At 42.3% G+C, this 27,500-nt stretch overlaps 2 protein-coding genes across 18 annotated transcripts in view; one reads left to right on the top strand and one right to left on the bottom strand.

Annotated features, from left to right (window-relative positions):
* caskb (calcium/calmodulin-dependent serine protein kinase b) overlaps positions 1-27,500 on the bottom strand; it is a 75,929-nt gene that overhangs the window by 23,521 nt on the left and 24,908 nt on the right. For all 16 annotated transcript variants that reach the window (XM_073952433.1, XM_073952436.1, XM_073952434.1 and 13 more), the window contains exons 6-10: positions 13,949-14,051; positions 13,683-13,858; positions 6,069-6,191; positions 5,887-5,970; positions 4,363-4,462 (exon numbers count right to left, since the gene is read on the bottom strand). In XM_073952433.1, the coding sequence (XP_073808534.1) occupies positions 4,363-4,462; positions 5,887-5,970; positions 6,069-6,191; positions 13,683-13,858; positions 13,949-14,051 (586 nt within the window). The remainder of the gene's footprint in view (positions 1-4,362; positions 4,463-5,886; positions 5,971-6,068; positions 6,192-13,682; positions 13,859-13,948; positions 14,052-27,500) is intronic.
* The window catches only part of gpr34a (G protein-coupled receptor 34a), a 9,491-nt gene continuing 36 nt past the window's right edge, over positions 18,046-27,500 (top strand). The window contains exons 1-2 of one of the 2 annotated variants that reach the window (XM_073952629.1): positions 18,046-18,284; positions 25,045-27,500. The exon at positions 25,045-27,500 is cut by the window's right edge and continues 36 nt beyond it. In XM_073952629.1, coding sequence (XP_073808730.1) covers positions 25,103-26,272 — 1,170 coding nt within the window. In that variant the 5' untranslated portion in view covers positions 18,046-18,284; positions 25,045-25,102 and the 3' untranslated portion in view covers positions 26,273-27,500. 2 annotated transcript variants of the gene reach the window in all.

Genomic DNA, 27,500 nt, shown 5'->3' with positions numbered 1-27,500 from the left:
GCACAGTCGATCAGCAAACTGCTCTCTGCTGATTCATTAATGTAAATTGAGTGTATTCTGTCCTCTGTCTGAGTTTATACTGTGAGGGTCAGACTCTGCTCCTCTGCCGTTTGGTCATCATCAGTTGTGGACGCACACTTTCCAGCTGGTTGCACATTTGCTTTATTTCTGCTTGAGCTCTCCAGTCTTCTGATATCGGCCTGATTAAAGTTATTTTTCACATTATGCTTTTGTTTTATTCTGGCACCTCTGAGCAGATGATGATCTCTGTCCTGCTTTTAAATGCAACCTTTTCCTGTTAATGCAGGTCTTCACTTCCTGTGTGATGTGCACTCTAATATTTGGACAGATTATGACTTTACTGATTACATTATTTGTGTGTGTGTGTGTGTGTGTGTGTGTGTGTGTGTGTGTGCGTGTGCATGCATGTGTGTGTGTGTGTGTGTGCGTGTGCATGCATGTGTGTGTGTAAATGCAGATGTTTATTGAAATGTCAGCAGATTAGGGTTTAGCTGGTGTTGCTCACTCTCAGTGTGCCAGAAAACACTCAGTGATGTCAGTGTGTCAGCATGCAGACAGAGTGTGTGTGTGTGTGTGTGTGTGTGCTGATCAGTGGGTTTCCGACCGCTGCTGTGTCAGAGGTGTAGAAAGCGAAGACCAACAACACACACACACACACACACACACACACACACACACACACTGACAGGAAGTGAGAGTTGAATTTTGCGACAGAGAAGTGCTGCAGTTTCTCAATCGCCGCTCAGAGACTTCCTGTCCTGCAGACGCCTGAAGATCCACATTATTACCAGCAGCAGAATCACACACAATCACACACACACACACACACACACACACACACACACACACACACACATTGAGCAGCATGATGAGCACAGGCAGCAGGAGTCGAGGATGAACACAACACACTAAACAACAACACAACACAGAAACAGGAGCTTCAGGAGTGTGAAATGAGCATGTTCATGTGTGAAGTGTTGAGCTCAGGTGTAAAACACACACACACACACACACACACACACACACACACACACAGGTGATGCAGAGGAGGATCAGCCCTCAGTTCAGGAACGCTGCATCTGCCTGATGAGGAGCCAACAGCAGCTCTGATCTGATGAGCGGAGGGATCTGATTGGCTGCTCAGTGCTGTTCAGTGAAGTGTGTGACAGTAGTGTTGAAGTGCCCTCTGTAGGGGTCAGTGAAGTGCACACAGGACAGGAGTGATGAGATCCTGATGATGGTCTCCTGTCAGACGTCTGTGCTGACCCATACACACACACAGACACCTGCAGACGTCCACTGGAGAAGAGACGAGGGCTCGGCTCACGCTCTCCTCATGTGCAGCACATGGAGAACTTGCTGATCCGCTGAACTGTAGTGGATGATCAAACACAGCCCTCACACTCCTCACCTGCAGCTTCACCACTGAGCACAGCACTGGATGAGGAGTGACAGAGTCAGACGGCCTACAGAGGATCACTGCGGTTTACTGTCAACCAATCTCAGGACAGATGCTGAACACACTTCTCAAACTCCTGCAACTCCGACTGAGGGGCAGATAAATGTGTGTGTGTGTGTGTGTGTGCGCATCAGTATAACAGATGATTGACTGACTATACTGCCTAATAACAGAACCAAGAACAGGGGTCTGGCTGCAGACTCAGTGCAGATGCAAGCTGAACTGCATCCAATACTTTTGAATATGCTCACCTAACCCCACCCCTAACCCCGCCTCTCACAGTGACATCACTCGCTCCACTGAGACATATCATATCAGACAGTATAAAGCAGGAATGTCAAACTCAGTTCCTGGAGGGCCGCAGCTCTGCGCAGTTTAGTTCCAACCCTAATTAAACACACCTGATCAAACTAATTGAGTCCTTCAGGCTTGTTTGAATCCTACAGGTGAGTGTGTTGGAGCAGGGTTGGAACTAAACTGTGGAGGGCTTCAGCCTCCAGGAACTGAGTTTGACACCCCTGGTATAAAGGCTGCATCCCTATACTATCAGAAGCCAGAGAGAGACAGCACAGCGGCCGGGACACAGCCCTGAGGAGCTCCACTTCAGGAGAAACACTCCGCTGGAGGATTCACACACACCTGGATGAGTCGATTAAGCACACTGTAGAGGACTTCAGCAGGTCAGCTGTAGAACCGGTTCATAATCAGCAACTCAGCTCTATCAGAAGACGCCAGCCGACAACACTGAGGAGTTCTTAAAGAAAAGAAATGGAGGGGTAATGAGTGGTGTTGAGGGGTTACACCAGGGCTTAACTTGTGGCGGAACACGCCAGATCCGGAATCTCTGTAATCTGATCCAGCACATCATTTTACCGATCGCCCTCCTCAACCGCCCTCATCCCCCGTCTGCAGTTCACTTTCACTTACTGCCATGACTTTCCAACCCTCTGTACTGTCGTCCGCAACACCCCTCCGCCAAAGGCTACACCTGTCTATATAAGGGTCCAGGGTTGACAGTGCATGACAAAGCACAAACCAAGCTTGAAGACAAAGGAACTGTCTGTAGACCTCTGAGACAGGATTGTCTGGAGGCACAAGGCTGGGGAAGGTGACAGAAACATTTCTGCTGCTCTCAAAGCTCCAATGAGCACAGCGGCCTCCATCATCAGTCAGTGGAAGATGTTTAACCAGCAGAACTCTTCCTAGAGCTGGCCGGACATCTAAGCTGAGTGATCGGGGGAGAAGAGCCTCAGTCAGGGAGGTGATCAATAACCCGATGGTCACTCTGTCTGAGCTCCAGCGCTCTTCTGTGGAGAGAGGAGAACCTTACAGAAGGACAACCATCTGTGCAGCAATCCACCAATCAGGCATCTGTATGGTAGAGCGGGCAGACGGAAGACACTCCCCGCCTGGAGTTCACCATCTGAAGGACTCTCAGAGCATCAGAAACTAAACTCTCTGCTCTGATGAGACTCAAACTGAACTGTTTGGAGTGAACGCCAGGCGTTACGTTTGGAGAACAGCAGGCGGCGCTCATCAGCAGGCTAACAGCATCCCTACAGTGCAGCATGGTGGTGTTGGCATCATGCTGTGGGGATGTGTTTCAGCAGCAGGAACTGGAAGACTAGTCAGGATAGAGGGAAAGATGAATGCAGCGATGTACAGAGACATCCTGAATGAAGACCTGCACAAGAGTGCTCTCCACCTCAGACTGGGGCGACGCTTCCAGCAGGACAATGACCCAAAGCACACGAGTGGCCCAGCCAGAGCCCAGACCTAAACCCTATTGATTAAACCTAAATCCTAGATGGCGAGGTAGTAGCGCAGTAGGTAGTGCTGTCGCCTCACAGCAAGAAGGTCGCTGATTCGAGGCTCGGCTCAGTTGGTGTTTCTGTTTGGAGTTTGCATGTTCTCCCTGTGTTCGCGTGGGTTTCCTCCGGGTGCTCCGGTTTCCCCCACAGTCCAAAGACATGCGAAACAGGTGAACTGGGTAGGCTAAATTGTCCGTAGTGTGTGTGATTGTGTGTGTGGATGTTTCCCAGAGATGGGTTGCAGCTGGAAGGGCATCTGCTGTGTAAAAACTTGCTGGATAAGTTGGCGGTTCATTCTGCTGTGGTGACCCCGGATTAATAAAGGGACTAAGCTGACAAGAAAATGAATGAATGAATGAATCCTAAATGATGAGTGCGGCTGAGTCCTGCTGTCCTGCAGTGGAGCTCTGATAAATAAGGGTCTGTGAGGAGGGCTGCAGAGCGGCGTGTGCTCCTCTTCAACACTCACAGAGATAATCAGAGGATATTAATGATACACCGCTGTAAACACGAGCAGCTCTGGGTTATTTATACACACATGCAAACACTGACACACTGCTGCATTCAACTACAGCGGTTACAGAGGGTGTGTGTGTGTGTGTGTGTGTACTGTGCAGTCAGCTAACCAAACCCGAGTGCATATATATGTTCATGATGTTGTGTGTGAAGCAACTCACATCTTCTGGGTGCAGTGTAGGAGTAACACAACAACTGTGTGGTCGAACAACTGATGACTCTTACACAACATCAAACACACACACACACACACACACACACACACACACACACACTTTTGATATTACAAAATTGAAACAGACATGTTTGAAAATTCACATAACAGCGTCCGACTTCACCTTTTGATGTGTGTGTGTGTGTGTGTGTGTGTACGTGTTTACATTTGTGTGTATGCATGTGTTTGTAAGTGAGCAACATGAACAGAAGACCCCATAGTGTAAGCAGAGATCCTACAGCTACACACACACACACACACACACACACACAGAGGTCGCGCAGGGGTCATCAGAAGGCTCAGACTCCTGAGATGACTGCAGCGGCACTGAGGGGACGTACCTGAAGATGTGGGGTCCTCGGAGAAGTCATGCAGATCCTCTGGGGGGTCCCCGTAAAACGAGTTAAACTTGTGGCTCGAGACGGCAGCGAGGACAGCGCCCTGTCAAACACACACACACAGAGAGACAGACATACACATGACCATAGAGACACAAGCAAACACGCACACACGCACGCACAAACACACACAATCTCACATACAAAGACAAAAACAGAAATACACACACACACACACACACAGAGACAGACACACACATGACCATAGAGGCACAAGCAAACACACACACACACTCACATACAAAGACAAAAACAGAAATACACACACACACACACACACAAACAGACATGCACATCCATGCGCACACACACACACACACACACACACAAACAGACATGCACATCCATGCGCACACACACACACACACATACACACACACACACACACACACACACACACACACACACAAACAGACATGCACATGCATGCGCACACACGCACACACACACACACACACACACACACTTCCAGTGTTTTCCTGACTCAGATCTGAACAGTGGTGTTTGATGTTACTGATGCAGAACCGCAGACACCTGACATTTACAGCTCACACACACACTCAGACGCTTCACCTTTACACACACACACACTCCTGCGTGCGTCTCTGCTCTCCAGACGGTGTGTTTGATGTTTTCCAGATCAACATCTCCAGCTTTGATGTGGAGAACAGCGTCACTCTCACTGACCTGAGGCCTGCACTGCGCTAACACTGCAGTTCAGTGTGTGTGTGTGTGTGTGTGTGTGTGTGTGTGTGTGTGTGAGACGCTGCGTCAGTTAAATGTGTTAAGCAGCAGATGTGTGTAGTGTGGACTCCTCTAATGGAGTGATCTGCTGTGATTGACAGGTGATTGATTTATAGCTGTGTATTAACGTCTCACTCATCAGACACAAGCTACACCCCCCCTCTCCCAGCATCCCCAGCGGCAGCCCCTGATCCTAATAGAGGCGTTTTGGAGACTGTCGCTTTAAATTCAAATGAGATTCAGGAGAGGGCGGGGCTACAGACGGCTGTGCGGCAGGTGTGAAACAGCAGTGTGTGTGTTGTGAGCGCTGGTCAGGTGTGTGTGTGTGCTTCAGTGTGAGTGTGTGTTGATGCATCTGTCAGTCTATGTGTCTCCTGTCTCTGTTCATCTAGAACTCCACATCTATAATGCTCTTAGTCTATGCTGACATCATCTTCAGCAGCTCAAACACTGTAATGGCTAATGGACAGACGGCTGCTTCTCACTCAGGGCTGCTGGACATGCTAATGAGATGGAGAATAGTGGGCGGGGCTTTCCCCCTCTGATGACACGTACAGCAGGAGAATGTCCATCACAGTGTCTCTGCATCAAGTCTGAGTAGAACACACACAGCTCACTCATCTGCACCAGTACAGACTGCTGAGATACACACACACTGCTGACACACGTGTGTGTGTGTGTGTGTGTGTGTGTGTGTGTCTGTGTGTGTGTTGGCGTCTGTACCTTCAGTTTCCTGCGAGCGTTGAACTTGCGCAGCTGCTCTACCGTCTCCGGCAGGTGGATCTTGTAGGAGTAGCGGTCTCTCTCCTGTAAAACACACACACACACACACACACACACACACAAAGCGTCAGACAGATGAAGATGAGGATGAGGATGATGATGATGAGGATGAAGATGATGACCTTCAGCCAGGGGTGGTTGAGCGCCTCATAGACGGTGATCCTCTCGGCCGGGTCCAGCATCAGCATACGCCGCACCAGATCTTTAGCACTCTCAGAGATGTGTGCCCACTGCCGAGGGTTCATCTGTCACACACACACACGCACGCGCACACACACACACACACACACAAACACACGCACACGCACACACACACATATCAACAATAGTAATAATAATAGACAATAGTATATGCGTCGCAGACAAATATAATATATTATATAATATTAATAATTGTTTTATGTTTTGCTTGTTTATTAAAATGTGACCAATAAGATGAGGCCATGCTATATTTAGCCCCGCCTCCACAGTAGTTGCTGTTCTGCTATTGGCTGGAGTGAATTAACCCAGAGCTGAACATAAACACTAATGGGCGGAGTCAAGACGAGAGAGGAGGATGACTACAGCCAATCAGAGTCCGCATATCTGCATATCAGGTTTACACTCTCTCAGAGTGTTTAAAGACATAAGAATATCACATAAGCAATATTAATATGGCAACACTCAACAATATTACCGCATGTTTATCCAGTACTGTGCCGCACTCATCCACATAATACAGCACACAAATAACAGATAATCAGATGGACGATGTTTGACCGTGATTCTGACAGCTGATCAGTTATTCTGTTTGCAACATGATTATTTATTTATTTGTTTGTTTCCTCTAATAGGTCATTCATAATGTCGTCATTTACACTGTACATATTCTGAACTACTGAAGGTCTTTTTAAAGCCAAAGAGCAGATTAATGTTTACTGAGTTATTAAAATATGGAAATAAACTACAGTTAATTAATGAACACACAGTCATCTGGTGAATGAGTTCACATTTCAGGTTAAGTGTAAAAGAAAGCTTCATTTAAAAAATGTAAACTTACTTTTATTCGCAAATTAAATAATTAAATTTATATTTAATAATCAAAAGTTTTAATATTTGATTGTCAAAAGCAGGAAACAGCAGCAGCAGCAGCATCTCTGACCAGCACATGTAGAGTTCACAGAAACACAGAGAAGGTGTAGGATTACTACTAACATTTAACTGTGTTACTGAGCACTAAACTAGTGTTTATTAAATCAGTTTAATGAACTGAACCTAGAAGCAGAAAAGAGAAGAAAATGAAATCGTCATTAGAAATAAAATGAATGTGACGTGAATAAAATCAGGAACACTTCACCAGACACGATCTGCTCGCCCTCAAATGCTTTTCATTTTTAATGAGTTTTTCTGATTCGCTGAACAGAAAAGGAGATGTCTTGAAGAATGCTGAACAGACACTGAGTTCCAGAGAATCTGATTTTAGATTTATAGCTAAAAAAAGAAAAATAGCGTAAAGGGGCGAATAATACTGACCTTTAAATGGTGTTTAAAAAATTAAAAAGCTTTTACTCTAGCCCAAATAAAACAAATCAGACTTTCTCCAGAAGAACAAATATAATCAGACACACTGTCAACATTTCCTCAATCTGAGAAACATCATTTGGGAAATAAATAAAATAGAAAAAATATTCAAAGGCGGGGAATAATTCTGACTTCATCTGTATTTCCATCTACAGAAGATAATAGTTTCCAACATTCTTCAAAATATCTTCTTTTCTGTTCAACATCAACAGTTAAAAGCTCTTGAGGGAGAGCAAATGTTCATTTCTCAAATCACTAAATGCCTTTACATATCTCTAATGTTCAGCTGAGCTTCACTCAGTTTACTGAAATCATTCAAAATAAAGTAAAACGTGTACAATTATATCAAAACCATCACTGAAGAAGATCACAGACAACCACACAAACTAACCACAAATTATTGACATTTTCAAAAGCGTGTTAAAACACAGAATAACACTAATAAAAGCTGAATTATAGGGTGAATGTGAGCCACAGCGATCTCGCTCTGACTGAGGATGATCTGCTGACGTCTGACTGATGTTTGTTCTTCTGTTAAACACACGACTGCAGTTCACTTTCCTTTCATTTTACAGCAATACAAACTAAAACCCTTAAATCATGTAAACATCAAACTGCTGAATTATTTTCAAATAAAGATGGTCAAGAGGAAGACAAAAGGGAATAAACTGAGTAAGGTAAGCGCTGCGGCAGCGTCAGAGAAAGTGAAACAGCAGTTCCTCTTCTCTTTCTGCTGCCGCTGATCTCGCTCTCGATAAAGACGACTTTCAGACGACTTCTGTTCTTCTCTAACCATAAAAGCACTGTGTTACTGCTTTACATCTGATTATCAGTCAACCAGAAGATCAAGTCTTGATTTAAGAACATTTCAATGTTTGCAGGAGAAAAGCAGAGCAGCTCAACCTGCCTGATCAGCTCCTCCACATCTACAGCCACAGCGACACACACACACACACACACACACACACACACACACACACACACACACACACACACACACACACACACACACTTTATTATTATTATTATTATTATTATTATTATTATTATTATTACTGTGGTGAATTATCGATTCTTTATCTAATATTTCCCAGATGATGTTCACCAGAGCGGCTGCATTTCTCACAGTGTCTCCTATAAGTGTTTTCACATCCAAAAGAAGCGTTCATAAGCATGAAATATATGTGTATCTAAATATTTGCATGACTATATTGTAGCGATTACTGGTTTATAGAAACATTTTTCATATATGTTTGGTTCTCCTGAACAATATGGTTTCAGGGAAAACAGATCAACATCTCTGCATGAACAGAAATTATTGAGGAAATTACTAATAAGATAGATTAAAAAACTGAACGAAGTTGGAATTGTTATAGATTTAAAGAAGGCATTTGATACAATAAATCATGATACATTGGTAATTAATTTAGAAAGGTATGGCATCAGAGGAGTAGCCTTGGACTGGATAAGCAGTTATTTAACAAATATTCACCAGTTTGTGGAAATTGGCCACCATAAATCAGCATATCTGAGTGTAAAGTGTGGCATACCACAGGGGTCAGTTTTAGGTCCAGCATTGTTTATAATTTACATTAATGATATGTGTAAGATATCAGAGTTGTTTAAGTTTATTTTATTTGCAGATGATACAAGCATTTACTGTTCTGGGCATAATTTACCAAAACTTTGAAAAACTTCAGAAATTAATGAATTGAAATTATGGTTTGACATAAACAAATTGTCATTAAATATAAGTAAATCAAAGGTTATGTTATTTGGGAAATTAAAAAGTAGTTAAAATATAGATTTACACATTGATGTTGAAGTTATAGTAAGAGTGTATGCAATTAAGTTTCTTGGTGTTGTATTGGATCATGAAATTAGTTGGAAACCGCAAATAAATAAAGTGAAATCAAAATTAATCATAACAGCATCAGTAGTGAATAAAGCAAGATTTATCCTGGACAATAAATCAGTGTATATATGATATAACACACTTCAGTTGCCATATATGAGTCATTGTGTTGAAATTTGGGGGAATATGTATAAATCTAATTTATGATCTGTATGTACATTACAGAAAAAGTCATTAGACTAATAGAACATGTGGGGTGTTTGCAGCAAATGATCCTTTATTTTTTAAATTCAAGATGCATAAGTTCAATGACTTGGTTAAATTTAAAACAGCACAGTTCATGTTTAAAGCTAGGAATAAATTACTTCTGAAATGTTTACAAAAGTGTTTTGAAGAACGACAAGGGGGAAATAATCTGAGAGAAGAACTACATTTTAGGAGGATGAAAACAAGAACAACTTTAAAAAGCTTGTGTCTGCCTGCCTGTCTGTCTGTGGGGTAAACTATAGAACAGTCTAGATCAGACTCTAAAACAACGTCAGGATATTAATCAATTTAGAAAACTGTATAAATAAATATTAATAGAGGAATATAATGATGAAGGTGATTGAAAAAGGATAAAAAGAGAAAGGTATGGTGACATTTTAATCAATGGCTATTTGCAGTACTATGTTGCTGTTGTTGTTGTTGTTGTTGTTGTTGTTGTTGTTGTTGTTGTTGTTGTTGTTGTTGTTTTATTTTTATTTTTTTCTATTTGCAGTACTTTGGGTTTTTTTCTTTGGGTCTACAAGTTACAAAATGAAAAGGTACAAATGGAATCAAACATATTATATGTCAAAGATGCCAAAAGTATAAAATATGTTTCATGTAAAAAGAAGAGATCAGTAAAAGAATAAACAAGTTTAAGTAATAAACAAAGGATGTATGTGGTAATGATGTGGGAGAATAAGAAGCATTTGCTTCATCCCATTTTTGTTAATGATATTTTATCTATGATATTTTTGTTAGAAAATAATTAAATCAGTGTGTGTGTGTGTGTGTGTGTGTGTGTGTGTGTGTGTGTGCACTTGTACATAAATGTACAGTGTCCAGCACACAGCAGTGTTATTGAGTCAGGAACTGGTGTGTATAGTGTGATTCACTATTAGCCTTTTGATGAAAATGTGATGTAGTTTCAGACACCGGTGTCGTAACTCTGGTCTAGTTTTAGTCAATGAACATCTGATTTTAGCGATGATTTATTTTCACAATCAGTCTGCTCTGCCCCGGTGTTTGGTTTTGAGAGCGGCGTCTGCTTATCTTCACACCAACATGCTTATCAGTCACAGCCACAACACACACACATAGACCCTCACAGGTTCAGTGGAGCAAAACTCTTTATGTTGCATACAATATATGTGTGTGTGTGTGTGTGTGTGTGTGTGTGTGTGTGTGTGTGTGTGTGTGTATAAGTTTATTTATAAAAATACACACACACATATATATATATATATATATACATACATATAAATATATTTCTTTTGTAGACTTTATGTGTGTGTGTGTGTGTGTGTGTGTGTGTGTGTGTGTGTTCATACATGACTATACACAGCCCTAAATGTATGTATTATGTAAATACAATCTTTTATCTCAGATGTGATTAATTATTTGACAAATCTGGTTATTATTAGCGCTGCCAAACAATTCATCTAAAATAAAAGTTCCTATTTAGCAGCAGATGTGTGTGCAGTGTACAGTAATATATGCATGAGCACACTGTGTAAAATCCTGTGGTAACGCATTATAATCAGCACACGCTGTGAATCCTCTATTCAGCATCAGCAATGGTTAGTTGATTATCTGTTAATCATTAACTCTACATTAATAGATGGCGAATAACAGGAGAGTCAAAGTATAACACAGAACTGAATAAAACAACAATAACAGCACTATAATAATTAAACAATATGTAATGATACAGCATTTCACTGTTATTTAGCGATGTTTAAACTGTACAGTAATTATACTTTAGTTAAGAACACAAAGATTTGTTTCTTATTTGATGCAGTTTCGTTTGTGAATCTTCAAATGAACAGAAATAAATAAAGTCATGTGCGCTGTTCCTGTTTAGAATAGAACTGAGCCTTTAACTGTCATTAATTAAAGATTTATAATGAAGAAATACACTCAAAAATATTTCTGTTTGTTCATTCAAACTACAAACTTATAAAAAGCTGAAACAACACAATTCTTGAGATTTCATTAGGACAACTTAATTTTTTATGTTCAATCCACATAAATGTGTTAAAAGTGTAAACTGTTGACTTACTCAGTTTTGGGACAGTTGGGACAACATGTGTGAATGGTGTGGGACTCTGCATTTCTACAGTGTAGTCCTCACTTTAGATTAGCTCACAAAACTGCATGAAGTTGAGTTAAGAAAGCATTTATTAATAAATAAATTAACTATTATTATATGCCTGAATATTAACAATATATAAATGTAGATTTGAATAGTTTATTAATCATTTATTTACGTATTCTGAATAATCTTTAAAAACCAGCAACATCTCTCGAATTACTGTTGTAAATGATGCAATACTTCATTTAGTCATGAAAAATTAATCATTAACAAAGTATTAAAGAACAATGATCAAGTACATTATAGATATGCTTATAATCAAGAACAGAGCATCTGCATCTGCAGTTATACACTGCTGACTAACCTCTATTAGTGTAGAGTTATGCTGAACAGGTAATGAGTTCACTATATGCTGATGATTAATGATGTGCAGTTATTATCAAGTGTTACCTTTATTGTTTATATTTATCTACACTAGCGGTCACAGGTTTGGGGTCAGTGTGATTTTGAAATGTTTTTAAATAAGCTTCTTCTGCTCGTTTATTTCATCTAAAATACGGTACAAAGTGTAAAAGAGAACCGTTATTACAGTATAAAACAACTGTTCAACAGCAGACTATCAGGTATATTAATCAGTGATTCCAGTGATTTAATGATGATTTTTCAGCTTCATTACTCCAGTCTTCAGTCACATGATCCTTCACAAATCACTCTAATATTCATCAATATTATTCATTATTATTATTGTTGTTGTTGTTGTTGTTATTATTATTATTAATGGCATTACTATTTTTAATAGCAATAATGACTGGAGTAATAATTTAATTTAAAACTACACAGTAAGTAATCAGTATTAAATAAATAAATGTTCAACAGTTTAATAATTTGTTTTACATGTAATAAATGCAGTATTGATGAACAGAATCACTTTATTTCAATTATTATAAAAAAATAATAATTAAAAAACAAAAACCACCCCAAACCCTGAGCGGAAGTGTTTATGTGTAAAATAATTTACATAGTATATCTGAGTAAAGTGTGTGTGTGTGTGTGTGTGTGTGTGTGTTTAGACACAGTATATGGTGTGTGTGATCACTGATCAGCTGGAGTGTGAGATGTGTGTGTGCAGCGCAGTGATGCTCATCAGGTCTGCTGCTGAACTCTTCAGTGATGGATTATTGATCTGCTGTTCAGTGATCGTGTGATGGATTATTGATCTGCTGTTCAGTGATCGTGTGATGGATTATTGATCTGCTGTTCAGTGATCGTGTGATGGATTATTGATCTGCTGTTCAGTGATCGTGTGATGGATTATTGATCTGCTGTTCAGTGATCGTGTGATGGATTATTGATCTGCTGTTCAGTGATCGTGTGATGGATTATTGATCTGCTGTTCAGTGATCGTGTGATGGATTATTGATCTGCTGTTCAGTGATCGTGTGATGGATTATTGATCTGCTGTTCAGTGATCGTGTGATGGATTATTGATCTGCTGTTCAGTGATCGTGTGATGGATTATTGATCTGCTGTTCAGTGATCGTGTGATGGATTATTGATCTGCTGTTCAGTGATCGTGTGATGGATTATTGATCTGCTGTTCAGTGATCGTGTGATGGATTATTGATCTGCAGTTCAGTGATCGTGTGATGGATTATTGATCTGCTGTTCAGTGATCATGTGATGGATTATTGATCTGCTGTTCAGTGATTGTGTGATGGATTATTGATCTGCTGTTCAGTGATCGTGTGATGGATTATTGATCTGCTGTTCAGTGATCGTGTGATGGATTATTGATCTGCAGTTCAGTGATCGTGTGATGGATTATTGATCTGCTGTTCAGTGATCGTGTGATGGATTATTGATCTGCTGTTCAGTGATCGTGTGATGGATTATTGATCTGCTGTTCAGTGATCATGTGATGGATTATTGATCTGCAGTGATCTTCAGTGTTGTGTGGTTAATGAAGCAGTGGTTCTTCACCTTGTATTTGCCCTTGATGATGGCCTCGAACAGCCTCTCCTTGGTGCCGTAGAAGGGCAGGCATCCGCTGAGCAGGATGAAGAGAATGACCCCGCAGCCCCACACGTCCACCGGCTTCCCGTACGGCTCCCGCTTCACCACCTCTGGAGCCATGAAGTGCGGCGTCCCCACACGCCCTGCAGGACACACACCAGCCAATCAGAGCACAGGCCACACGCTGCACTTCCTCTACACATGCAGAGAGGCAGGAAGTAGAACGCACGCACCTCCAGCCACCAGACCCGACTCGCCCAGCTGAATCGCCACGCCGAAACCACCCAGCTTCACAGGAGCGGAGTTCTCCTTGGAGGCCAGCAGGACACAGTGAGGCTGCGGAGACACACACACACACACACACACACACACAGACAGACAGGTGAAATGACTGCACACTGACTCAGAGATTGCGTCTGGTTTCAGGTGCTGAAGAGTTTCCCAGACAAGCTGAAATATAGAGCTGAATTCAGAAAGGATGAGTCAGAATGAAGAGAGAGACTCAATAACACACACACACACACTAATCTGACAATGGAGAATAACATTATTCATCCCTCTGACGGCGGATTATTATTAATATTCTGCATACTCTACTGGCAGATTAGAAACTCCAGATCACATTAATATTAAGCTGGTCAAATTTCTCCAGAACAAACCACAGATATACCGAGACTTTACCCTGATGAACACTAGAGTCTGGAGGAGATCTGGTCTAGTATCATGTGCCGTCATCATGGAGAAGTCATGAACACTGTGATGATTAGAGATGTGCTGAAGTAATTCTCTATATTAATAATCATATTCTGCTTGTTTTACTGAGAAACTCTTCATTATTTCTGAACATGAGATCATACATCTGAGCTAGTCTAGAAATCTGCTCTTGATTTAGGAGATTTTTGGACTAGAAGCAGGACACACACTCTCAGTGAGAGCAGCAGTTGAGCAGAGATTCTGTCTTACTTTCTCTATTTTTGAGTCGTTTTATCATTTTAATCATCTTTTGTTTTGTTTTAAAGACAGAAATGAAAGCAAATGCAGTTTAACAGAGAGATCAACACACTTTAAACAACAGTTTGTGTATCTTCATGAGTCAAAATTATTTGCTCTATCAGACAATCATTTACTGCATTTACTAATACAGTAATACAATAGTTATAAATAAATTGGACATTTCTTAGCAAGATATTTTAAATATTGTGTGAAAACAAACACGCTCTGCTTGTACATTATATTTCATTATTAAAGTTTCTTTAAAACAAGATAAAAATGAACAAAACTATATTGAAGCTGAGCTGTGCACACACGAGCACTCTCAACACAGGGTATTTCCAGCAAGATAATTCAACTGATACGGTAAATTCAGTTAAACATGACCTTTATAATGAACAGTTTCCATCAAGGGAACATGAACACAAATGATTTCACCTTTCTCAAATCTGTGTGCATTTAAGCCTGGATGATGTTCTCCTGCTAACATTAAAGCACTTGGGGGATGAATTGAGACTGTGTTTTGAGGAAGAACGCTGGCTTCTGCAGTATGCTAACTAATGCAGTTGAAAGTATTTCAGAATCCATTTCTCAAAGACCAGACTATCTGAACTTTCCCCGATACTGACGGCAGATGTGATGCACCAGGGTGTAGTTTATGTCATGTGTTCTTTATGTGCCTTACACTCAAAACATGCTTTATTTGCTGGTTCAAACTACTGATCTAAAATGAGCTGAAACAACACATATCCTGAGATTTGATTGGGACAGCTTACATTTATTTACGCTCAATTGACATTGATTTGTGTAAAGTGTTGAGTTGACTTGATCAGCTTGTGTTGGGGCAGTATGAATGAATGGTGTGTGACGCTGCACTTCTACAGTGTTTGAGACAGAATTGCTGGATTACCTATATTACAGTTATGTCTGAGGTGTTGCAGGTAAATATCGACCCATACCCTGATGATGTTTCAAACATTTGGTCCCAGTTTATTTGTGAACACTGTGATGTTTTGGCCTTTACCTCATTATTAGCTGGGTGTTGTGTTCTACATCACTGGAAAATAAATAAGCCTGCAACTACATCCTGATAGCTTGTGAACGTCACGCAGTTTCTAAAGCTGGACAAGATTAGATGCTCTGGGAAACTCATTTCTTTATAAAGTGGCAATGCTTTATCATTTACTTTAACTCTCTTAAGGTCTTTCCTTTATTTTACCCAGGTAAAAAAAAAAGTGCACTAAAATGCAATTTATTTAAGTATATTTTTCAGTGCTGTACTAAAAGTGCTCTATTTTCACACACTAGTTTTGTACTTAACATACTAAAAGATAGTATTAAGTATATGTTAAGATAAACTTAACACCACCTAAGTGCACTCAACTGTGCTATTTTGAGACACTCTGAAATTGAATTAAAATGTGCTTTTAACATACTATATTGGTATTTTAAAATATATATTTAGTTACAACTAGAAATACACTTGAACCCTAATTTTAAACATTTAAATATATTTATGACTGATTTAAAGTATAATAGTAATATATTAAAAGAATATACAAATTGTAAATAAAAGTGTGCTGAATACTGTATTAAAAGTGCTCTATTTTCCCAAACTAATTTTGTATTTAATGTACTAAAAATTTGTATTAAGTTCTTTTTAAGATAAACTTAAGTACATCTAAGTGCACTCAACTGTGCTATTATGAGACACCATGAAGCTGATCTAAAATGTGCTTTTAACATAATAAACATTTATTTAAACAATATATTTTGAAGGGATTCTGTGTGTACAAAGAAAACATCATCTGAGCTTCATCAAAACACTTTAATCTTTCTGTGCAATAAACCACAAGTCCAAAAAATACCTTATGGAGGAACAAAAACTGAGAACACACAAATATAAATAAGATGCAACATTACAGCACATATATCAAATGTAAAGACATTTTGGGAAAATGTTCTTCTACTACAATACATCACTGATAGATTTTTAATAAAGTCAATTTAATGTAAACTTAAAATTACCAGACTCAAAATCTATTTAAGTGTTCGTGATAATATTGCATTCACATTAAGTGTACTTAAGTACAACTTTAGGGAAAATGTTCTTCTACTACAATACATTACTAATAGATTTTTAATATATTAACTTATTTTAAACTTAGGATTAGTATGTAAACAGTGTACTAAATATCAACTAATGTGTAAAGCATTTAAAGCACACTTTTGAAAAACTCTTCTGGATGTTTTTTTCTGTAGTGTACTTTATTGTAGTACACTAAACATTTATTTAAGTATTACTGGTATTGAGTATACTTTTGTCAAGTGTACTAAAGTCCTACTGAAGTATAAACATATGTTTAATTAGTATATTTATAGTGTAAAACCATCAAACTTTTATAGAAGAAAAAAATAACAATGAGCTAAAAATGTATGTGCAGGTATTTAAGTGTATTTTAGTTGCATTTAATTATTTTTTTCACCTGGGAATAGATGCACTCTCCTTCCTTTTTAATTTATTCATGTTAAAGTAACTTATTTTGTTTGTTTTTCACTATTATCATCCTATACTGTTTAATTGTAAATATTTACATTGACAGTCTATCTGTACACTCGACTGATTATTAATGTCTGCATTCAGCTGGTTATAATTTTCCATAAACTTTTATTATTCTTATTATTATTATTTCCATTTATTTCCCCTTATTATTATTATTATTATTATCATCATTTCTTCTTTTTTGATACTATTATTATCATTTTCTTTTTTTGCAAAAACAAAACAACAAAGATGATGAAGATGTGTAACTATCTGTACTGAAATAGTGTTTGCTTTTCCCAATAAATAATGTGATTTAATACCTACAACACAAGATTTAAGAGTCTGCAGACACCCTGAGTATATCAAATATAGAAGAAATAGAGAAACTGAAGAATGAAAAAGAGAAGTATTAATAATAATTTAACAGAAACACATGACCAGTGTTACACTGCATATATTCTAGATCTATTCCAGCAAGTCTCAGATTTGATTAGTGAACATCAGCTGGAGATCTCTGCTTACTGGAGAGTAAAGACAGCTCCATTAACTAAACCTTTAACCAGTTTAATTAAATGTAATGTTTACACACAAACACACACACATGCACGCACGCACACACACACACACACACACACACACACACACACACATCAGTGTACTCTAAATAACTGTAGTTTGCAGATTTGTCTGTGTTTAGTTTGTGACAGAAAGCTTGCTGACGACGATCAGATCAGAGAGAGAGAGAGAGAGAGAGAGAGAGAGAGAGAGAGAGAGAGAGAGAGAGAGAGAGAGAGAGAGAGAGAGAGAGAGAGAGAGAGAGAGAGAGGAGTGTGTGAGAGTAAGAGAAACACACACACACACACACACACACACAGAGCACGTCTGATGGTGTTGGAGGGAAGCAGTAAGTCTCTCTGCTCTCTGCTGGAGGAATGAAAGCTGATCTGACTCAGAAACTCACAGCTCTGCATTTCCAATAGGATGAAGATCCAGCGGCAGAGTTCAGTCAGACTGCAGGATTAACAAGCCCAGCCGTGAGTACACCTCCTGCATCAGTGTGTGTGTGTGTGTGTGTGTGTGTGTGTGTGTGATCAGAAATGTGCTTTCTCCAGATTCATAAGAGCAGTTTTAATGCATGAATCCAGCACACGACAGCCTCCCGCAGCTCCTCTGATGTATGATCTGTGCCATTTACAGCTTAAAGATGAACTAAATGAATGCAGTGTGATGCAGATGCAGATGCAGATGTGTGGTTGAGTGTGGGGATGTTCAGCTTCTACTAGTTTATCAGAGGTGTTATTGAGAGCGCTGTGCTAATGCCAAATCTAGAAGCAGAAGTGAGAGAAGCGGCAGATAAGAGCAGAGAAGCGCTGATTACAGACACCGAGCACAGAGCAAACACCACACATACAGTACATTATACTGGAATATAGTGAACGACGAGCTGAATTAACCCTGTAAAACATGCGCAGCGGAGAGACTGAGAGAAGACTGAGCTCACACATCTGATCTTGCTGACTTTAGACAAATGACTGGAGTGTAGTCATGTTCAGCTCATATGTCTGATTAAATTCAGCCCAAATAAAGAGTTTACAGCACTTCACCTACACAGGGCTCATACACACGTTACTACTGAAACTCCAAGACTTTTCTGTGATTTTCCCAAGACTAAGTAAATCTTCATGAGCTGTTTCATGTCTACAAATGCGTGATAACAGAAAAACAGCACATGTTTAAATGTATTAGAGCATATCCTAAAACACACAGCAATCTGATCAGTTTCAGTGTATATTTATATCTCTGTCAAGCTGATTTAATAACGCTGACACCAGACTAATAATGTAAGAGTGTGTCACTGGCCAACAACACAGTAGAAATCAACACAACTAACCCAAAGATACAGTCATTCCTCCATGCCGGGCGTTACACCAAAACTGATCCCGCCACGGCTACATGACAACTTCTCAATCAACACTGTTGGTCGCTGTGTTTTTAATAGCGGGTTATAATCACATCATAATGTATTAAAGGATAGGTGAATAATAACAGCACAAACTTCTCTGTAGTAGTGCTGAGGGTTATTTATTTATCCCTTTAAGATGACATGCTGACTGACTGACTGACTGACTGACTGACTGCCTGACTGACTGACTGACTGACATGCTGACTGACTGACATGCTGACTGACTGACTGACTGACTGCCTGACTGACTGACTGACTGACTGACTGACTGCCTGACTGACTGACTGACTGACTGACTGACTGACTGCCTGACTGACTGACTGACTGACTGACTGACTGACTGACTGACTGACTGACTGACTGACTGCCTGACTGACTGACTGACTGACTGCCTGACTGACTGACTGACTGACTGACTGACTGACTGACTGACTGCCTGACTGACTGACTGACTGACTGACTGACTGACTGACTGACTGACTGCCTGACTGACTGACTGACTGACTGACTGACTGACTGACTGACTGCCTGACTGACTGACTGACTGACTGACTGACTGACTGACAGACTGACTGACTGACTGCCTGCCTGACTGACTGACTGACTGACTGACTGACTGCCTGACTGACTGACTGACTGACTGACTGACTGACTGACTGACTGACTGACTGACAGACTGACTGACTGACTGACTGCCTGACTGACTGACTGACTGACTGACTGACTGACTGACTGACTGCCTGCCTGACTGACTGACTGACTGACTGACTGACTGACTGACTGACTGACTGACTGCCTGACTGACTGACTGACTGACTGACTGACTGACTGACTGACTGACTGACTGACTGACTGACTGACTGACTGACTGACTGCCTGACTGACTGACTGACTGACTGACTGACTGACTGCCTGACTGACTGACTGACTGACTGACTGACTGCCTGACTGACTGACAGGTGTGTGAGGTCAGCAAACAGGACACAGGTTTCAGTTGTGATGAACACGGTTTCTATAATTCTACTTTATTTATAGATAAAGGTCTGTGTTTCTGCGTATAATCACTCTTGCTGGAGTTTATAGCTGTTTCACTTTACTTCATGACGCATTAATGCCGCTCTGCAGGGCTATTGGAGACATTCAGAAATATTGCTAGTGAATCTAATGAATGCTGGAGACACGCTCACTACATAAACACACTAAACTGCGCGTGAGCAGTGTGTTTGAGGAGAGCAGGAGCTTTTGTTGAGCAGCAGAGAGATCCGCATGCTCATGTTACCTGAATGCCATCTCCACTTGTGATCCTGCGCTCAGCACATCTGTCATTGACGTAACACCACAGGTAGATCTGTGTAAAAGGCCTGGAAAACCTCCTGGAGGAAACACTGGAACCATGTTCAGGAATACAGATATCAGTTTCCCAGCACTTTTCCAGGCCTGGAGAATGCCATGGCAAAACTGTAGGACAGTTCCAGGTGTTCCATGAGCGTATGAACACTGTGAATAATCCAGTATACTGAGGAATCATCTCTGTGTTGAGTGTTTCCCTTTACACAGAGATTGCTCTTCCTCTTCTGCTTCTTCATCTGGTGGAGGATGAGCTCATTTCAGCATGCAGAAACACACAGAATAACCAGAAGCAGAGAAGCTGAAGTGATCCGCAGTTCCTCTGACTTCTGCAGCACTGTCTGTCCTGCAGTCAGGAGCGTGACCTGTGTGTGTGTGTGTGTGTGTGTGTGTGTGTGTGTGTGTGTGTGTGTGTGTGTGTGTGTGTGTGTGTGTGTGTGTGTGTGTGACATTAACACCCACCAACCCAGCGTTGGCCAACCTGCCGTATGCGGGTGCAGTTGAGCTGTGGCGGGTTAGACAGACGCCTCCTCGAGCCACTTTGGCAGGCTGAAAGTCATTTCTAAACTAGTTTTGCTAAAGCAGGCTTCAACAATCAGCATGACGCAACATGCCTGCAAATGTGATCTTAAAATCAAGAAGCACGACTGACAAAAACAACTGTGTGTGTGCAAAAGAAAGTAGATGAATACCGAATGAGAGGACGATCACTCGCAAGCACAGGTGATGAGATGTGCGAGACTGGTTAAATGTGTGCGCTCCTGTTTCCTTGCGTGAAGCAACCGCAGAAACACAACAGGTGTAGTCAGTTCTGTGTCAGATAGACTAGACTCATGATGCTCGTGCACACAGTCCTGCTGCCGTCAGGAGATCATCATGTGTCTTGTTGTCAGCAGCACCGGTTGCTTTTGCTTCAACCATTCTTGAACAGATTAACAGAGCTAACGTTACCCGTGTGTGTGTGTGTGTGTGTGTGTGTGTGTGTGTGTTTCTCTTGTTTACAGATGGTTTTGTTAATATGGTTTAATGATCATGTTTACAGTAACAGTGCTTTAATATCAGATTAACTCTCCATCAGTGAACTGCTGATCTGGGACCTGTAGCCTGGACAGATTACTGTGCACAGTAATAGACACATGACAATGACTCTTTCTACAATGTCAATAATTTGTTTAGTTTTTTAAATAAATGTCTTATTAAATCAAAAGTTCAGTATACAGCTATATTTAGCTTGTTTTGACATCTTTAACATTTGTGGCTGAGAAATAATATTCATTATCAGAGATTTATTCGCCAAAAGCTTCATTCTGAGCTCTGAAAGTCGAGTGAGGTAAAAACTAATAGTAATACGACACTATGAACACCGTGACCTATTTGCTCACGCACATTGAGTAAGCTCATAAACCACACACACACACACACGCACACGCACGCGCACACACACACACACACACACACACACACACAGTGTAATAACCATGTAAATCAGGTCATTTCAGCAGGTCAAAGTCACATTTATGTATATTAAATATATTTTCCCATCATTAATTGTGGCCAGTGAAAATGCCGAGCGGCTAGTGCTGTTGGAAATCTACAGCCACCGGGGCTGCTGATCAGAACAGGTAATGTCGAGCCCTGATTCTGCATGATCCTCTGAGCTGGAGACTCTCCATCATCTCTAATATCTGTGTGCTTAATAAAGCTGTCAGCATTCTCTACAGCAGAACAACAGCAGCCCTGGAGAACACCAGACCACAACTGCATTCACACCGCGCAGAGGTCCTGAGTATATGTGTGTGCGTCTGTGTGTGTGTGTGTGTGTGTATGAAGGTAAAACAGCAGCACACACACACACACACACATATACTCAGATATATACACAGAGCCTGCACATCTAACTGTGAGAACTGCTGATGATCATATCAGAGTGTGTAGCTGAAACACACACACACACACACACACACACACGGCTCTGAAACCGCAGTGAAGCGCTCAGGTCAGTTTGCCGTACAGCTCTGCGTCGGTCAGTTCAGATTTACGATATTTTACAAACACATAAATATTAATCTGCAACTACCAATTCAAAACACAAGTGTGTGTGTGTGTGTGTGTGTGTGTGTGTGTGTGTGTGTATTGACTGTGTGTGCACATCCAGAGCTCCAGTGGTTCACATCAGAGCTGTGAGTGTGTTTCAGAGACACACACTAATATGATCAGCACATTCTCACAATCAGTTAGATGTGCAAGCGCTCTGGGTGTACTGCAGATTTACCTGTGTGTGTGTGTGTGTGTGTGTGTGTGTGTGTGTGTGTGTTCAATGAAGACAAAAGCAGCAGCAGAATGAGTCTCAAACTCCAGCAAAACACACATTCATGAAAAATGCAGTAGAGCAATCCCTGATCTCCTGCTTAACACAAACACACACACACACACACACACATGTCCAGAAAACCGCAGCTGCAGCAGTCTTTAAATCATTGCACAGAGTTGAAATGCGCCGTAGATCAGGAATGGAAAAGCAGAACTCGACATCTGCTTCACATCAGTGTGTGTGTGTGTGTGTGTGTGTGTGTGTGTGTGTGTCTGGGACGTCTGCCTGTTGTGGTCTGCGCTCCACACACCGGCCAGAGCTGCTCTTGTTTCGCTTTGATTGGGTCGAGTGTGAAGTTTCCTCTGTTTGTGCAGCAGATTTAAGGCAGAGTTCAGCCTCAAATACACTTCATCATCATTATCATCATCATCATCTGCTCTTCCTCTACTCATCCCACACACACACACACACACACACACACACACACACACTGAGGGGGGGGTTGGGGTACTTTAGATCGTTTTGGAAGGGCACTTTCTATCCAAGGCTAAAAAGGGCAGCCTTGGTTGAGCCCTATGTGTGCACGTGCCTGCTGGTTCAGGTCTCGGCTGGGTCAGTTGGTGTTTCTGTGTGGAGTTTGCATGTTCTCCCCGTGTTGGTGTGGGTTTCCTCCGGGTGCTCTGGTTTCCCCCACAGTCCAAACACATGCGCTATAGGGGAACTGATCAACTACACTGGCCGTAGTGCATGAGTGTGAAAGAGAGTGTATGGGTGTTTCCCTATGATGGGTTGCAGATGACAGCAGCACGGTGACAGCATTACACACAGACACTTTAAACTACTGCTTTAACACATCCGTGCCCAATAATGGGTTTATTTCTGTATCACGATCATGAATGAATCTTTTTAACCGGATCTTCTAAGTGAACTGGTTGAACTGGTTCACCAAATCTACATGAATCATTTGAAATGAATCGCGTCTCCAGTAAGCACTTATCCACACACTACTTACTTTATAAGTTATTCAGTTATTAGAACAGTACCGTTACTCTGAGATCAGATTTGAGAAGCGGTGAACCGATAATTCAGCGCATGCATGATTCAGTGAACCGAACACAAACAGCACATGACAGCCTGCTGTGACTGAACTGAACTGGAACAACTGCAGCGCGGGTGAAGCGAGGGCTGAATGAGAGGATCTGAACTTCCCATCACTACTGTGTGTCTAACCTCAGAGCAGCCTTGCACACATATTGTACTGAAGGCTGCTGTCTTGTGGGCTGAAGTATCTGAGTTTGAGGATGGGTAGATGGTTGCGGTAGATCAGTGGTCCCCAACCACCGGGCCGCGGACCGGTACCAGTCCGTGGAACAATTGGTACCGGGCCGCATAAGAAATCATAAATTATTTCTGCAGAAAATATTTCCCCCGCGACTTGGTTTCTTCCACTCACCCCCAAAATCCACCACGGAGCGGGAAGAACGATCGCTAGAATATAGCGCAGTGCTGGTTGTTGATAGTTTAATGTTATAGAACAGGTATTATAGAGTCCACATCAGCGGACATTTAAGGATTGTGCATATATGTGTGCATGCATCGCTAAGTAAGTACCCGAAATCATTCCAATATGAATCTATATGGAGTTTCACATAATCATACTCATTTGGGCTGTAACATGCCAATGCATACATGTAATTCAGCTATACGGTTGTATTATTGTTAATATGTTGGTCAGTTGAGATGTTTGGCACAGATGTTATGTATTTGATGCATATAAACCTTGATTGAAACATAATCAGACCGCGATGTGCACCTAGCGCATGCGCACTGAGCTGTTCATGATTAACCTGCATGCACGAGCGCAGCAGCAGAGTTCACCTGAAGACATTTCAAAATACAGAAACTAATAAACACGAGTAAATCTGCCTCTAAAACTAATCAAACTAACTAAATTTGAAAACAAAAAGTCAAAACTAAAACTGATGAAAAATCCAAATCTATTATGACCTTGGTGTGCAGGTGCTGTCCCGTTTGCTTAGAGGGACATTTTGAAGCTCTTCCTCTTCACACTCAGTTTCAGGGGCCAAGGTGAAGGAGAAGGGGTACAAAAATAGAATTGGGCCTAAGTCAAACACCCAATAATAAAACTGCACGCTTGTGTTTGTCTCCACAGAGCTGATCTTCCGCCCAGTCACCTGTGTCCCCGTCTCAGACCCTTCCTGCTGAACACAATGAGCTCCACAGAGAGTCTCCAGAGCTCCAGCTCAGTGTGGGACAACCGCTCGATGTGGAGCAACCGCTCGTGCCCGCTGGAGGAGGAGGCGCTGCGGCTCCCGCTGGCGGTGCTGTACTCCCTCATCTTCCTGTTCGGGCTGCTGGGAAACCTGCTGGCGCTGTGGGTCTTCCTGTTCCTGCACCGGCGCAGAAACTCCGTCCGCGTGTTCCTGATCAACGTGGCGCTGGCGGACCTGGTGCTGCTGGCCTGCCTGCCGTTCCGGGTGCTGTACCACGCCCTTGGCAACGTGTGGACGCTGGGGCCGCGCATGTGCCGGGTGGTGGGAAACCTCTTCTACATGAACATGTACGTCAGCATCACACTGCTGGGGCTCATCAGCCTGGACCGATACCTGAAGATCATGGGCTCCCACAGGGGCCGGCGCTGGCTCCGGGGCCGCAGCTGGAGCCTTGTGACCTGCGGGCTGCTGTGGGGTCTGTCTGTGCTGATGGCGGTGCCCATGATGGCGCTGGCGGAGGGGAACGAGGAGCCGGGGAAGTGTTACCAGTATAAGCAGAGGAAGCATGCGCGCGGGAAGGCCTACTTTAACCTGCTGATGGTGGCCGTGTTCTGGCTGGTGTTCGTGGTGCTGTTAGTGTCGTACGGACAGATCGCTCGCCGTCTGCTGCGCGCCTCGCAGGATAAACCGCACCTCCCCAACGCCGCCCGCTACGCCCGCACCGCTAGGAAGTCGTTCGTGGTTCCGCTGCTGTTCACGGTGTGTTTCGTGCCCTATCACGCCTTCAGAGGGTTCTACGTGGCGTCTCAGCTGCAGGACATCAGCTGCGAGACGCGGCGGCTCATGGACCGCACTAATGAAGCCGTGCTGCTGCTGTCGGCCCTCAACAGCTGCCTGGACCCCGTCATGTACTTCCTGCTGTCCGGCTCGGTGCGGCGGGCCACCTTGCAGGCGCTCGCTCAGTGTCTGCGTCTGCATGCGGAGCCGCCGGCCACCAACAGCTCCACCACAGAGCTGCGCAGGACCTCAGTGTCTCACGCCTCCACCACCGCGGTGCTGGACACATCCAGGTGCAGTCTGGGAAACATCACGACACTGCGGAGTCAACACACCGACCTGCACCCGCACTCAGAGCCCTGTGTGCACAGATCGGGTCTGTCTGACTGAAGAGCTGAAATGAAGACGTGTGTTCTGAAGCGGACTCATTCAGGGAGACTCCTCAGATGATCCACTTACATCTCTGTTCATGAAGTGCTGCACACCTCCTTTATCCGGCCACAAGGACTCCTGCCATGTCTGGAGCGAGCTTAGCGATACCAGGAGTGCCTCACGCCCCATTCACACAGGGGGTCAGCGTCAACGCTTTCCATTCACTTTCAATGGGTGACGTCAGGCGTTGCCGAACTGCATTGTGGATCCATCAGCGCCGCTTCAGAGGCGTTGCTCACTGCAGGAGCTGGGACTAGCTCAACTTTTCAAGCAGTGTTGGAAGCGTCAGCCAATCAGATTGCTGTATGCAAATACACCAGCTAGACAGTGGCCTACTGCTGTCTGAATTTCATTGGCTGACGCTGCTATGATGATCGCTTCAGCCCCAACTTCAGACACGCCTTCAGTCAAGCATTGATGCTGAAGCCCCGTGTGAATGGGGCGTCAGGGTTCTGTCACGGCTCCTCTGTTCTTGGGTTCTGGAGCTGAACTTTGGTGGTTGATGATGACGTCACAGCAGAACACGAGAATGCTTCAGAACACATGGAGAAACAGCTCCTGTCTGCTCACTCCTGGACTCGCTGGAACTGTTAGAAGTGTGAGTGTCTGAGCGAGGGTGAGGGGTGTGCGGCTGGAGACCACAGTTGCAGGACACACCACACATCGGCCTCATGGGCCAGACTCTGCTGACATTTATTTTGCAATTTCCGCACAGAATTGTGTCAGAATCTTTATGTTGATGAAAAATTTTGAGAGAAAAATGTAACTAAAAACTTGACAAGAAGTAAAGTCTAAATCAAACCTTTTTACTTTTATTGGAGGTCTGCAATGCAAATGCAGCTGGAGCCACTGGTGTGGTGATAAATACACCTACTAGTAGGCAGATAATATTATTCTGCTAAATGTAGTGCTCTTAAATCAATGCTAATATGAACATCTGCATATGATTGCTGAAATGAAGGAACATTAAAACTGAATTAATAGATCAGGGTATATGCAGGCAGGCAGGCCCGGCGGCAGGGTGTCATGACTGAGGGGGCATATGAATCCCACAGGGGGGCACTAGACCTGGTGACTGATTTTAGTTCCTCTTGTTCTTTTCATTTAGGCTGTTTATTCACTTACTGATTACTTTGCATGACTGCCCGAGTTACTGAGGTGATGCAGGGATATCCTCTGTATAATA

This window comes from Danio rerio, chromosome 6, assembly GCF_049306965.1.
Source record: "Danio rerio strain Tuebingen ecotype United States chromosome 6, GRCz12tu, whole genome shotgun sequence".
In the NCBI taxonomy this organism is placed as follows: Eukaryota; Metazoa; Chordata; class Actinopteri; order Cypriniformes; family Danionidae; genus Danio; species Danio rerio.
The sequence above is the reverse complement of the archived record's forward strand: the minus strand, read 5'-3'. Positions and strand labels throughout refer to the sequence as shown.